The sequence below is a fragment of the Zosterops lateralis genome (genome assembly GCF_965231275.1).
Source record: "Zosterops lateralis genome assembly, chromosome: Z".
Taxonomy (NCBI): Eukaryota; Metazoa; Chordata; class Aves; order Passeriformes; family Zosteropidae; genus Zosterops; species Zosterops lateralis.
The window spans coordinates 66571966-66584598 of NC_139800.1; the positions used below are offsets into that span (position 1 = coordinate 66571966).

The 12633-nt window shown below is 39.1% G+C and overlaps 1 protein-coding gene across 1 annotated transcript; it reads right to left on the reverse strand.

Annotated features, from left to right (window-relative positions):
• Positions 1 to 341: 341 nt before the first annotated feature.
• On the reverse strand, positions 342 to 12305 carry SLC25A46 (solute carrier family 25 member 46). Its single transcript, XM_083884023.1, has 8 exons — positions 11973 to 12305; positions 10135 to 10177; positions 8844 to 8901; positions 8271 to 8348; positions 7475 to 7575; positions 4910 to 4966; positions 4411 to 4468; positions 342 to 2555 (listed from the first exon to the last, which is right to left on the reverse strand). Exons 1-8 carry the CDS (start codon positions 12223 to 12225, stop codon positions 1977 to 1979), a joined length of 1227 nt encoding a protein of 408 aa, XP_083740149.1. The 5' UTR covers positions 12226 to 12305; the 3' UTR covers positions 342 to 1976.
• Positions 12306 to 12633: the final 328 nt, after the last annotated feature.

Below are 12633 nucleotides of genomic sequence, written 5' to 3' on the forward strand. Positions count from 1 at the left end.
AAAACAGGATTGGCCAATTTTACAGATACATCTGGAAGTGCTGGACTGCAAGATGGACTTAGTTATTGATCCAAGGCAATTGTCATAAAATTGTTGGCTACAGCTGAATTTAACACCTTTGAAAAGGCCAGTTTCATGTACTAAAAACTTGACTGGACAAGGACAATGCTGTCCTTGCTTTGAGGAATTTAGACTGCATGACCTGTTGAGGTCCTTTCCAGTCTGAATGATTCTCTGGCATGGCCATTTTGATACTCTTAGAAATTTTCAAAGAAACCAACCCAGGAAAGGAGTATTTTACCTAAGCTCTTGCATGTAGTTTAATTCATCAAGTTCTTCGACTTAGGAAAGCTGAGGAACTTGAAAATGCCACGCTGGAGTCTATACAGTAAAACATAACACACAAACAGGATTCCTTTACATGCTTCTTTGGTGAATTATTTTATAATACTTACAGTGAATTCTCATTTTATTTCATACACTATACACTAAAATTGCAATCAACAGTATTTCAAAAGAAACCAGTTTCCAAGTTCACCATACTTTCCATTTCAACACTTAGGCATTTAAAATACACAAAAGTTAGATTAATAGTAAGGTAGACCTGATCTGAAGTCAGAACTTACAAAGAGCAACATCTTTGTATTATTTTGCCATGACTACTTTCCATAAGTGATAACTACACAATGATTAATAATTAAAATGCGGATCAGTTTACAGCATTCACAAAAACAGACTTGCCACATGAATGTGAAAAAAGCAGCAGCCTCTCATAATTTAAAAGTGACTTTCCACATGCTTGTTTTATTTGCAAAAACCATCTCCCCACCCCCCATATTTACTGATGAAACCAAGGACTAGGTTATTTAGAATGATTAAAAATCATTTTCAGGCTGAGTCTGAAGGGGGGAGAGGGCAAAAATTATGTATTTCAGTGCTTTCTTTGCACAAAAAGAGAACTTAGTTCTGCTCCATGAAATATTTAAACTAGAAGAGATTTTAAATTACATACATCAGTGCTAAACAGTTAAGGAGACAATTTTATACACACCCCTCCAATCTAACAAAGAAACTCTAGGAACAGCCAATTGTTTTTTATGCTTTTTGTACACTTTGAACACCACTACTACTTCTACAACACAGATTTGTATGATTATTACACTTTCATATGGAGCATTAAACTAAACCTTGAAGTTATCAGTGGAAAGTCAACCAAAAATGGCACTTACACATACACACATCAGTTTCTATTTTGCTTTATTCACACACTTAGTTAATGCAGGCCTTGCAAACAAACTGCAAGACACCTAAATTTGCATTCTGTGCAACTCTGCCCCACACTCATTTTTCATCATTTTTATACAAAGCAAGAGACTCCCGTTTCATCTTCTGCCACACTGCAGCAAAATAAGTCTTTTATGTACCTCTAAATGATAACATTTAAGTCTACTTCAGTCACTTTTAGTTTCTATTTTACTCACAGTTCCATTAACAGTGAAGTTGGAAACATTTTTAAAAGACCAGTAAAGCCATCAATCCCCTACTTGCAAGTTCTTACAACTTAAGAAAATAAATTCCTTTCCACTGGCTAACAGTCCATATTAAATATTAGATGTGATGCTTATAAAGCAGATACTAACAATTCATATCCATTCCTTGTGTCAGAGAACTGATGAGAGGAAAAGTAAATCCTCAATGCAATCACATTTGAAATCTGATCCCCTTTGTATGACTGCATATGACATATTCAATTTGTGTCTGATATTTTTTAAATTTACAGTAAATTTACTGTAAATTTACAGTCCTTTTTTAATTACACTTTGGAAACTATATCCCCATTTTTAAAACAAGTTGTTCTACAGTGTAAGGAGAATCCACAGAGTAGATTCCCTGAAGTTCATTTTCTAAGCCATTTAAACAATAACTAGGTTAGCAAGTTGATTATGTCCAATATGCTAGATCCAGACCTAGACAGATTAAGAAACATTTTGAAGCAGAGTTGAGTAAATAATTTTGGTGAGCTGTAAAACTGCCATATGCAAGGTATATTGTACTATAACAGCTCCAAATCCTTTATAAAAACCTTGCATTCCTTCTTCCCGTTTTATAGTATTTATGCAGTCTTTCATTCCCTCATACTGAGTATTGATTGGAAGCACTTCATAGCCAAGGTCTGTATTGTCAATTATTGTGCGTGTCCCTTGAATATGAAGGCGGTGCAAAACTGTTTCCAGTGGGTAAAGCATGACATCAGCACAAAGGCTAGCAGCAAAGCTAGCAATAAGTTCTGGAAAATACGCATCCAGCATGTTCTGCACAGAAGTTGAGCTCTCAGTTGGAAGGTTGTGGGAATTATCCCTTTTCAAAACAAACAGGACAAGTTTCTGGACGATGGAACTGATGACATAGTGAAGAACCCCATGTAGAGCAGTGGGAAAAGTCAGGACCATCAGAGGAAGGAGACGCTTGCTATGGGGTACTCCCAAGCCTACAACTCTGCCAATTCCTTCTTTCACGCAGTCCAGGATGCCAGGATTGTCTCGAATGATTTCACTCTACAAGCACAAAGAAGGAGTTACAACTCATACTGAGCACTTCAGTATCATCCTGACATCCACTCTGACACTTCATCACTGCGAAACTTTAAAAAAAACAGAACTGAACAGTTGCTGAACACAATACAGCCGTACAAATAGAAGTCTTTTGTTATAACGCTCTTCACAACACTTGACTGAGCTTCTTTTTAAAGAATGGACCCATCTTAAAGAGGTGAGACGTTTTAATGTATATTGTAGTCATCTGTGTTTCTACCAAAGAAATTCAACTTTTAGCCTACAGCTGAAAGTATCAGAATGCAAACAGTCATGAACTTAAAATGTGTACATCTGGAGCAAAATGTGAGGAAGTACTTATTTAATTCAAAATTCCTTTACTTTAAATAGTATGAGTATAACCTTTGAAGTTGAATCTACATAGTAAAGACTTATATAATTAGTGTTGAAAAGTCATTTTTGATATGAATTTAATAGGTTCAGTTTTGAATGTTTTCATGGCATTATATGCACTTAAAGTAGTATTCTTTACCCATGCTGTCTCTTAGTAAAGGAATAATTCTGTTCATGTACTGGCAATAAAAATCATGTAATAATTATTTACTGTTACATTCCACCGGTGAGTGTAGGATTAAGCTAAAAACATTATTTCCTCTACCAATGGTTATACTGCAGTGCTTTATTATGTGGTCTACATCCAAAATTCAAGATTTTGTTGTTCTCCTAAATGTCCAAGTCTCTGAGTCCATGTGGTCTGTGTCCTGATCTCATGCCAGAATAAACTACCAGAATATCCCTCAGTATTTTGAGGAAATACTAAACAGCCTACAGAGCCTTCATGGTCTTTTCTATGTGGGAGAGAAACTAGTTTAAATGCCTGAAAACATAATGTTGTTGCAGACTCTAAGTACAAGTTAAGCAGGACATCCCCTGACTCCTCTTCTCCTGTCCCATATCACTACAGTCACAGCACTTCTTGCTTTGGCCTAACACGCCACCATGAGGTTTGAGATGCTAATGACAAAAGAACAAATTCAACAGCTACAAATTTCCACCATTTACAGCTATTTTGATGAAATGTGCTGACTTGGATAAGTGTCAAACAGATACTGCTGAACAGTATGGTTTATCAGAATTAAGACAAAGTCAATATAAACTTGCTAGTAGGAAACCCAACAATCCTTGACTTTTCTGGTTTGTCACTGGTCATTGTCCTCTTGCAGCACAGGAATGTATCGCAAACCTGGCAAACCAAGTTGCTCCCCTGCACCGACTAATACGGCATAAAAATCTTCACAAACACTATCATCACCTCTCTTGTGCTTCTAATAAGATTATGATGATGTTTCCAGTAATTCAAGAACATATTTCATACATCACACATACACGCACACTTGTTCACTAAAATACTTGCACACAACTGAAGCTACTGATCTCAAAATCCTCAGATCTCAGCGGAATTTTCATAACTAATCCATCACAGAGAAGACTGCCTGCCTAAAAGGCTGAGAGAGATGTTTTTCTGGTTTTTTTATTACTTTCCTATAAAGTTGCTTTCTAGCAAAGAAACCTGATACTTCTTTATCTGCTGGAACACATAGATAAAGCATGTCACTATTTCACACGCAATATATTCCAATTATCTACATTAAATGTCCTTTCTAGTTCTAGATTTAGAGTTAAGATAGTACACTAATATGTCCCTCATAGTAAACACCCATTTCAGCTAAATCATACAGTCTCAAACAAAACAAATGGAACTACTGCAACATAAACCTGAATTCAAAGATTCATTTCTCCACACAATCTATTAAGAGTAACAGTATCTTTGTAAATGTTCCAAATGTAAGTAAGTTACCTGTACAGTTTCAATCAGACTCGCAGAATAAAAAGGCATTGCTATCACATGTGTTAACCTGTAGAAATTAACAATGTAAGAATTAACATAATGACAATACTATAATTTTAGCCAAACAGGCACCTGAAAGTTGATAGTTATCTACCAAATTATTCCTGAAAGCGAATTACCAAAGCATAACTCAATTACTAAAATGTACATCAGCAAGTTGAGATAAGCTTCAGTCAAAAGTTTAGTTAAATTCTATTTCCATGTGACCAGACTGATAAGGATCTTAAAAAATCTTATCTTTTACATCAGTTGAGTTCCACAGACACAGGGATCTAGTATGAGAAAACCTGTGAAAGTAGAGTATGTAATCAAGATTGTTCAATAAATCAGCATTTGAAATGTACTGTTACCATCTTGTCAAGTAAACATAGCAGCAGACAAAACTTGCATCCATTTGGTAGTTTTATTATGTTTAGATAGTAAGACAAAACACACATGCTATACTTACCCTTTGAGTAAAAGGTGTCCACCTATCTGCTTGAGGTTCCATTTATGTGAAAGCTCTCTAAAACGAGAAGTATTTACCACAATATGAAAAATCACCCACACGTAGTTCTCAAGCAATTCTTCCATTACTGCCAACAACCAGCTTTCATACTAGTGTTCTACTATTTATGTTGAAGCATTTCCCATATTGGAAAGACACAGCAAAACATTTAGTAAATCATGCTTAACTTCTAGCAGTTTTTCAGGCTTGTCAGACATTCTATCAAAAAAGGTTTCAGTTGTGAATTAATAAGATGTTTGCAGCTCTCACAGGAACTGACTTCAACCAGTTCTGCATTTATTTAGCAACCGTATGTACAAGTGGTTAAAGCAATTTTCAGGGATTACTGGAGTACTTTACTTATCTTCATACTTTTCCTTTATCAAGAAATCATTTTTATTCCATTTTGGCTTGGTTGCACTCTTCTGTTCTTTAGAGATTATGTTTACCCTGCTGTTGTTTCTTTCCTGAAAATCTAACTCATATACTGGCAGTCAGACAAGAACAAATCAAGTAGAAGAGATGACACTAGAGGTTGCATAGTAATTCTGTACAGACGTAACTGAAGTTTTTTGTCCACACTTTTACTTAAACACTTCAAAATACAAACAGGAAATGTTTACATCCCACTTGACAGAAATGAAAATCCATCTAGGTCAAGATACCATTCAAATACCACATGTATTTACAGTGCATATGATAAATACTCTAGCTGTGAGGTATAGACACTTGTCTAAAGTGCTGGGCACACTAGACTTGGCATTTTTTAATAACAAGCTATATAGGGTTCAGCTTCAAGTATTGTCCAGGAATCACAATCAGACACTGCCTGTAGTTAAAATAACTGTATCTAAGAAAGGCAAGATTTTACTCTTTTTGGAGAATTTCTGTTAATAGCTACCACATTTAAAATACATAGGTTGACAGGAACAGATGATCATCTTTACCATTAATACTTGGATTACATCCACTTACCCATAATACTTAAATGATGTGGAAAATTAAATCAACCAAACTAATGCGTGAAAGCCTAACTGTCAATCCACAAGGCATAACTGTCCCTGCAGTGGAAAAACAATTATCCAAGAAGTTTGTCTAGTACAAAATGTTCACACCAATTTCTGGGCTCCTTCCCTAAAACAGGGATATTCTTTCACATAACTATAATAGACAATTGACATTTCACTTCTTGTGCTCTTTGGAGGCTTATAATGTAGTTAAATAACCTTTAAAATGAGATTTGCTGGCACTGCTGCTACAAGCAATAACCTTCTCCTTCCTGTGACCACCCAAACATGCAAGCCCCCATTAAAAAGGAACAGAGAGTATTCAGTAGAAACCTGCTGTGGGGTCGTGCATGTATGAGACAACCATTTAGCCAGATCACTTTCTCAGTCAATTTCCTGACTGTTCACAAGATGGGAGTAGCACAGAGGAAGGAATGACCTGGTTCCAGCAGAAAGGATTGATTCTGTCGGCAGCAGTACCAGCTGCTGAACTGGCCCATGAGTACAAAATCATTCCTCGCATTTATGAGAATTCAGAATTATGAAGATAGAAACACTGTATCACATCTCATGAACTTAAGCGTACCCTAGAGCTGTATCTGAAACACACCTGGAGGAAAGAACATGCCTGGAAATTTCAATTACCAATGAAACAGAACTGACCAAACCCCTTAAATACACACTCTATACAATTTAAATATGAAATGCTTTTGCTAATGCTTTTGAATTTACAAATGCCTACTTTTATTAGTATGGATGTATGCATCATAACAGTATTTGATTCAGGATAACTGCATTTCTTATTTTTAAACCCAGAGTAGTTTCCATGTCTCTGAATATTTTTAGTAAAAACTAAACTTCTGTAGCAGAAGACTGACACAGTGATGAAGAATGATGAATATTGCTTTAAATTAAGTCAGTAATTTTTAGTTGTAACATCTTTTTTATGAGAGTACAGAACAAGGTACATATAGTTGCTGGTCAAGGAAGGCAGAAGACAAGGCTGCCAGTCACAAGGACATTTATTTACCATGTCTTCTCATTTGCTAATGCAGGCCATTCTGTTCTCCCACCTACCAAAGACAATGCAAATACTCAGCAAAATGTCAGTGCTGGCTCATTAGCTGTGCAAGTTTTCTGTATTTAGATTAATAAGACTGAGAATTTTTACCTTAGATATGGTATTTGCTATTACCACACAATAAACACCTAAATAAAAGAAGAAAATTATGGGCTTTTAAAATTACAGAATTGAATACCAAAGACCAACTTGCTGCATTATTTCTATACTCAGACCAGTAAGTAGACACAAATAAGTAAAGTTCCTAGAAAGAGTCCCTCACTATTTATGGATTATAAGGTTGTCCTTTCAAGACAACCAGACTGTGTTTGGAAACACTTATTTAATGTCTGGTTGTTCTCATGAAGTAGTATTTTGAAAAATAGCCTGACTAACACTTCGAAATTAAGTTATTAACTTATAAATTTGTTAAAAGCAGTAAAAAACCCCACGCAATACCTGGGTAAAGGTGTAAATTCACTGATGATGCCTTCTGTTCCCAGGGTTATCCCCTGAACAATGAAAGTGCTGCCCATTCCTTTCCAGAGAGCCCTTGGACCCTGTGTGTTGAAATATGCAACATAAAACTCAAAAATATTTTCACCTTATTAATTAAAAAAATTCAGTAAATTCAGACCACAGAGGGCTACAGTTCCACCATTCAACTTTGTAATTAAATTCAAGTAACAACTTTTTTAATCTATGAAGAATTTTTTGTTTTTCTGTAATTTCGAAGACCTGTCAATAATTTTGAAAGCACATCTCCAACTGTTAATACTTTATATTATAAATTTAACACCATTTTCTATGGATAAAATGAGCTTGAGATGTCAAAAGTACATGCATAAGAAATTCAGATTTAAGAATTTCTTCCTGCCTTCTGATCTGATTTAAGGATTGCCATTCCCCTGCAGAATTGGAAGTGTACTCAGTACTATCTTTGGAAGGAGTCGCTTCAGCAATAACTTTATCCACATAACAATTAATGATCTTTTAGAACTAATGAAAAAAAAATTAGTTTCAGGGACCTTTAGTTTTCTAACATCCATAAATCTTTCCCCACTAAGCACTGTACTTCTGAAAAAAATAATGGTTTACTTGATCTTCTTGACACATTTCTGTAATCACAAAAATAACAAACCCTTATAATAGCCATGTTTTTGAACACCATCTCTATAAACACTTGGAGATTTCAATGTACATACATGCTGTAGGAACTCCCAGGCTCAGATATAGCCTGACACCAAATACTAACCTGTGTCTTATTGATGCAGTACATGATATTGACAATAGTAAATGGTGTGAGATGATAATTCCGTGCATGATAGTTAACCTGTTAAAAATATAAATAATGGCAGTCTTAGAAACACACTTGCAGATGCTACAACTCTGAAGGATAAAGCCTTTTCAAATGTAAGAATTTTATCTCTGTAAAGATCAGCTAAAAATATGAGTAAGTTCTCACTGAAATTTAGAGAAATGGGCAGCCATTTACATATTTTTATGTTGAAAGTTTAAACCATAAATCATACATACATCAGAATTTATGAAACAAAGCATCCTGCTCATAAACGGGGCTCTGCAGACCCCAAAACATTTACTTGCTGTAATTTGCTTTCCACTGCCCAAACAAAAACGAGCCAAATTTTTCAAAATAAGGTAAACTGCGGAAAACATGTATTCTACAAGTAAAACTTGTTAAAAACAGTAGCAGAGCCCCCCCAAAAATTGCAAAGCTTCCTACACCACATACTTTCATACAGAGTATGAAAATACAGAGCTATGACACTACACAGGAACTTTGGAATAGGGAATATAAAAGACATACCTGACACTGACGACGTAGAACAATGCAAGGATGTGCCAACACATTTTCTGTGAACAGGCTTTAAAGGAAAATTGTATTTAGTATATGGGAAGCCACTAAAAAATCCTTAGAAAAGGCTTGTTAATTTTCTCTAACAGCAACAGATCAGTATTTGGAAAAACAATGCATTTTCTAGTGAACATGGCTACTCAACAGCCTCTTGAGTAACAAGTTACATAAAATCTGACATACAGATTTACCATGACAAAGCCCCATATATATGTAGTATGAACGTATTTTTATAAGCAAAAAAATTATGAAATTTCTTAATCTCACTTTCCTTAAAGTATCAGAGTACAAAACAACCACAATTATGAGAGGATTAGTTCCCAGTTTTATGCTAATTCTGCATACTGTATTATTAATCAAGACTCTCCTTAGGAGGGCCAGAGAAGGACTGGTACTAATAGCTGACTACTTATTCACCAAGGACACTTCTGACCCAAACCAACTCTCCTACCACTGCCAGAAGTTGTATTTCAATCTAAACTTGCAAAGCAGAATTCCTGGTTGCAGCCATTCAGAGAAAATACTCATTCATCTCAAAGTGCCTGAGGGATCAGAGTACTTACCTGTATGTTGTTCAAACCTGGGACATGGATTAGAAAAGTAGAACATCCAGGATTTTTACAAACACCCCAAGCTACAGGATCATCTGTGGTAGGTTTCTGAATCCCAACAAACAAGCACAAATGGCACAGAAAAATCCTGCACTTTTGTAACTATTGAGCCAATCAGTAGTTTGCTACTAACAAAAGAGATTAAACTTTCCTTGGATCACCAGTATCTTAAAATTCACCACTTTCCCAAAAATACTATCAATAATCAGGGTCACCATAAAAAAGAATAAAATGGCCATTCAGACCACTTGTTTAGATGAACATTATGGTCCCAGGACACTGTGGTAACATACTTGGAGACATTTTCACCTTCTTAGGAAACATCTGCATTGCCTAAAAATATTAATAAAACTTGCAAATATCAAAGAAGTTTTCTGGTGCTACTTTCAGATTACTTGGACAGGGTACACACAGCCTGGGCATTCCATATGAAAAACTGTTTCTGACATTCATGTAAGTATTTTTTGAGCAACACTTAAAGAAAACAGAAACCTAAATGGGGGTAGTAGGTTTCTAAACACATTTCAACTGCTTATGGCTATCGGAATAAAAACACAGTATAAAAGTGTGTATAGGGTTTATAAGACAAGTGAGAGTTTTACTATTCCTGTGTCACTGAACACAACTCTTACCTTGCAAGGCCAATACCAAAGCCAGCAAATCTGTTCAGCTGCTCTGAAAAAGACAAAAAACAAAACAAAACAAGATCATACAGCAGCAATAATCACAAAATAGAAGAAAATGCCCTGCACAGAATCTGAAAAACTAATTTTAACCTACACATGCATCAGAAAATTAGAAGCAGTAAACCACAATATTTATGGCAGCTCACCAATACAGAATATAAAAAAAAATTATTCCCCCGGGAATATTTGCACTTTGGACTGCATTTGAGTTTGTACATACTTACATAAAACTACGCTTTTCTTATAGGGAAAAAAAGAAGAGAGAAAGCGAACAGTAAAACAGAGCACTTTAATATCTAAAAATGCAACTCAAACCAATTACTGAAAAATTTAGCATGCATGAGTTTACAGTAATTCTGAAACATAGATAACTGAGGTGAAAATAATGTTTAAACAGTAAAAAGGCAAAATTTTGGGAGAAGTTACACAAAAAGCCACAGATAGAGTAAAAATCATCAACATAAAGCAAATTTTCAAGCCACTTGCTTATCTCCAGTCCTTTGCAAAAATCTAGTTACTGGAGAATTACAAAAGTAATGAATTCAACTGTCTGTTGTCTGCTGCCAGACACCTGCACATTGGGAATTACCAGAAGTGATGACAAGCATCAGAACAATAAAGGCATTTTAAAGTTAATGCTCAGCCCTACAGTGTTCAGAGTGAAAGCAGTCTGAAGGGATGGCTGAAGTCAGTAACTTCAGTGGGGCTCCACATAAATGTGGCAGCCCTCCTAAAAATGGTAAGATACCATTTGCAGCTGCTGGACTCAGTGATTACAGTAACTCCTTATCAGTCTTCCAAAGTGCAGAAGGAACACACCTTCCATATGCAGATACGGGGGGAGGAAAAAATGCAGTGTCCAACCATACAAGGATACTTAAACAGTGCTTCAACCAGTGCATGCATGGAGGGAGTCCACCTAAATAAAGGCTGTACTCTTTGCAAGAAACACTGCACTACAGGTCACAGAAGAAAGACTGGCCCAGTAATATAATTCGATTTCAGCTAAATTAGTATTTTGTAAATACTGTGATACTCAAGTGTCTATAAACTGCTCCTTTTAATTAAAGAAGACAAAATGCAGTACCCTAGATACAACAAGTTTTCCTTAATTCACCTCAATTTCATGAAGACCTAAAATGACTTTTATTTATGTGGGCTTTTACTCAGTTTCCTAACAATTACTGAAAAGCCTTGAATTCAGTTGCTTCCTTAAATCCTACCAGTCCCACAGATCCCTCGCTATCACGCGTGGAGGGACGAGGTTTACGTCAGCGGCACGTGTTTTAAACCCGAGAGAAGCCACGCAGTCTGAAACATCAACACAAACGCAGCACTCCGAGACCTAAAGGCACTTCCTGCCCTTAAAGAGGGCGGAGTGTTCCTGCGAGACACTGTTTACATGGGGAATGAAGAGCAAGCTGATGGCACACCGCTCAACAAGAAGCTGCGGGGCGCGTTCTGGCACTCTGAAATCACATTTGCAAGGAGCTACACAGTGCTGGTGCGCAACAGGCAGCGACGGAGCAGTCCGTGTTTTTCTAAAGGACTTTCTTCCTCGGCGCTTCAGCACCGTCAGTAAAGAGGAGGGCCCGGGCGGTGCTCGGCCTGCCCCGGCACAGCCCGGGGCCACCGCCCGCCCGTCCGCCCTTGCCGGGCCCGGCGGGTCATTGCTGGCGGGAGGCGGGGGCCGGGGGCAGCGAGGGGCTGGGGGCAGCGAGGGGCCGGGGAGCGCCGGGCGGCGGCCACCTCCCCGTGCCGGCCCAGCCCGGGCCCTCCCTTACCGGCGCCGGGGCCGCCCGCCCCGAGGGTGGCCTCCTCGTTGGAGCTGGCGCAGCCCAGAGGGGTCCCGGCCCCGTACGGCGGCGTCTTCTCGCCCCAGTGCAGGTTGCGGCTGCCGGGGATGTCGGGCGGGGTGGTCACCCAGGAGCCCAGCTCCGAGCCGCTGCTGAAGGGCCTGGAGCCGGGGCCCAGCTCGTCGCGGCTGACCCCGCGGTAGCCGAGGCCGTCGAAGCCGTCGGGGCGGCGCGGGTGCATGGCGGGGGTGGCGGGGGCGGCCGAGGGGACCCGGCGGGGCCGAGGGAAGCGGGAGGAGCCGCGGGAGGAGCCGCACCGGCGGCAGCGGAGCCGAACTCGCCGCCCGCCCTGGCACTTCCGGCTGCGGCGAGGCCGCGCGCATGAGCGCCGGGGGGGCGGGGCCGGGGCGCTGGGCCAATGGCGACGCTCCGCCTGCCCGGCCCGGGGCGGGGCCTCCGGCGCGAGAGTGCGCGCGCGAGGGCGCCCCCTGGCGGGGGGCGAGGAGGGTCTGTCCCGCCCGGGCGTGAGGAGAGTTTCTGTGCCCGTCTGCTCCCGACCTGTTCCCGGCCTGTTCCTGGCCTGTTCCTCCTGCTCCCGGCCTTTTCCTCCTGCTCCCGGCCTGCTCCTCCTGCTCCTGGCCTGCTCCTC

What these genes read in the sequence shown, in the direction of transcription:
- SLC25A46 (XM_083884023.1), bottom strand. Translation starts at nt 12,225, where the DNA reads ATGCACCCGCGCCGCCCCGACGGCTTCGACGGCCTCGGCTACCGCGGG. An exon ending in GGACACCTTTTACTCAAAGG is followed by an intron (nt 4,469 to 4,909) that starts GTAAGTATAGCA and finishes TAATTTCTACAG; the next exon opens with GTTAACACATGTGATAGCAA. An exon ending in GTCTGATTGAAACTGTACAG is followed by an intron (nt 2,556 to 4,410) that starts GTAACTTACTTA and finishes TTGTGCTTGTAG; the next exon opens with AGTGAAATCATTCGAGACAA.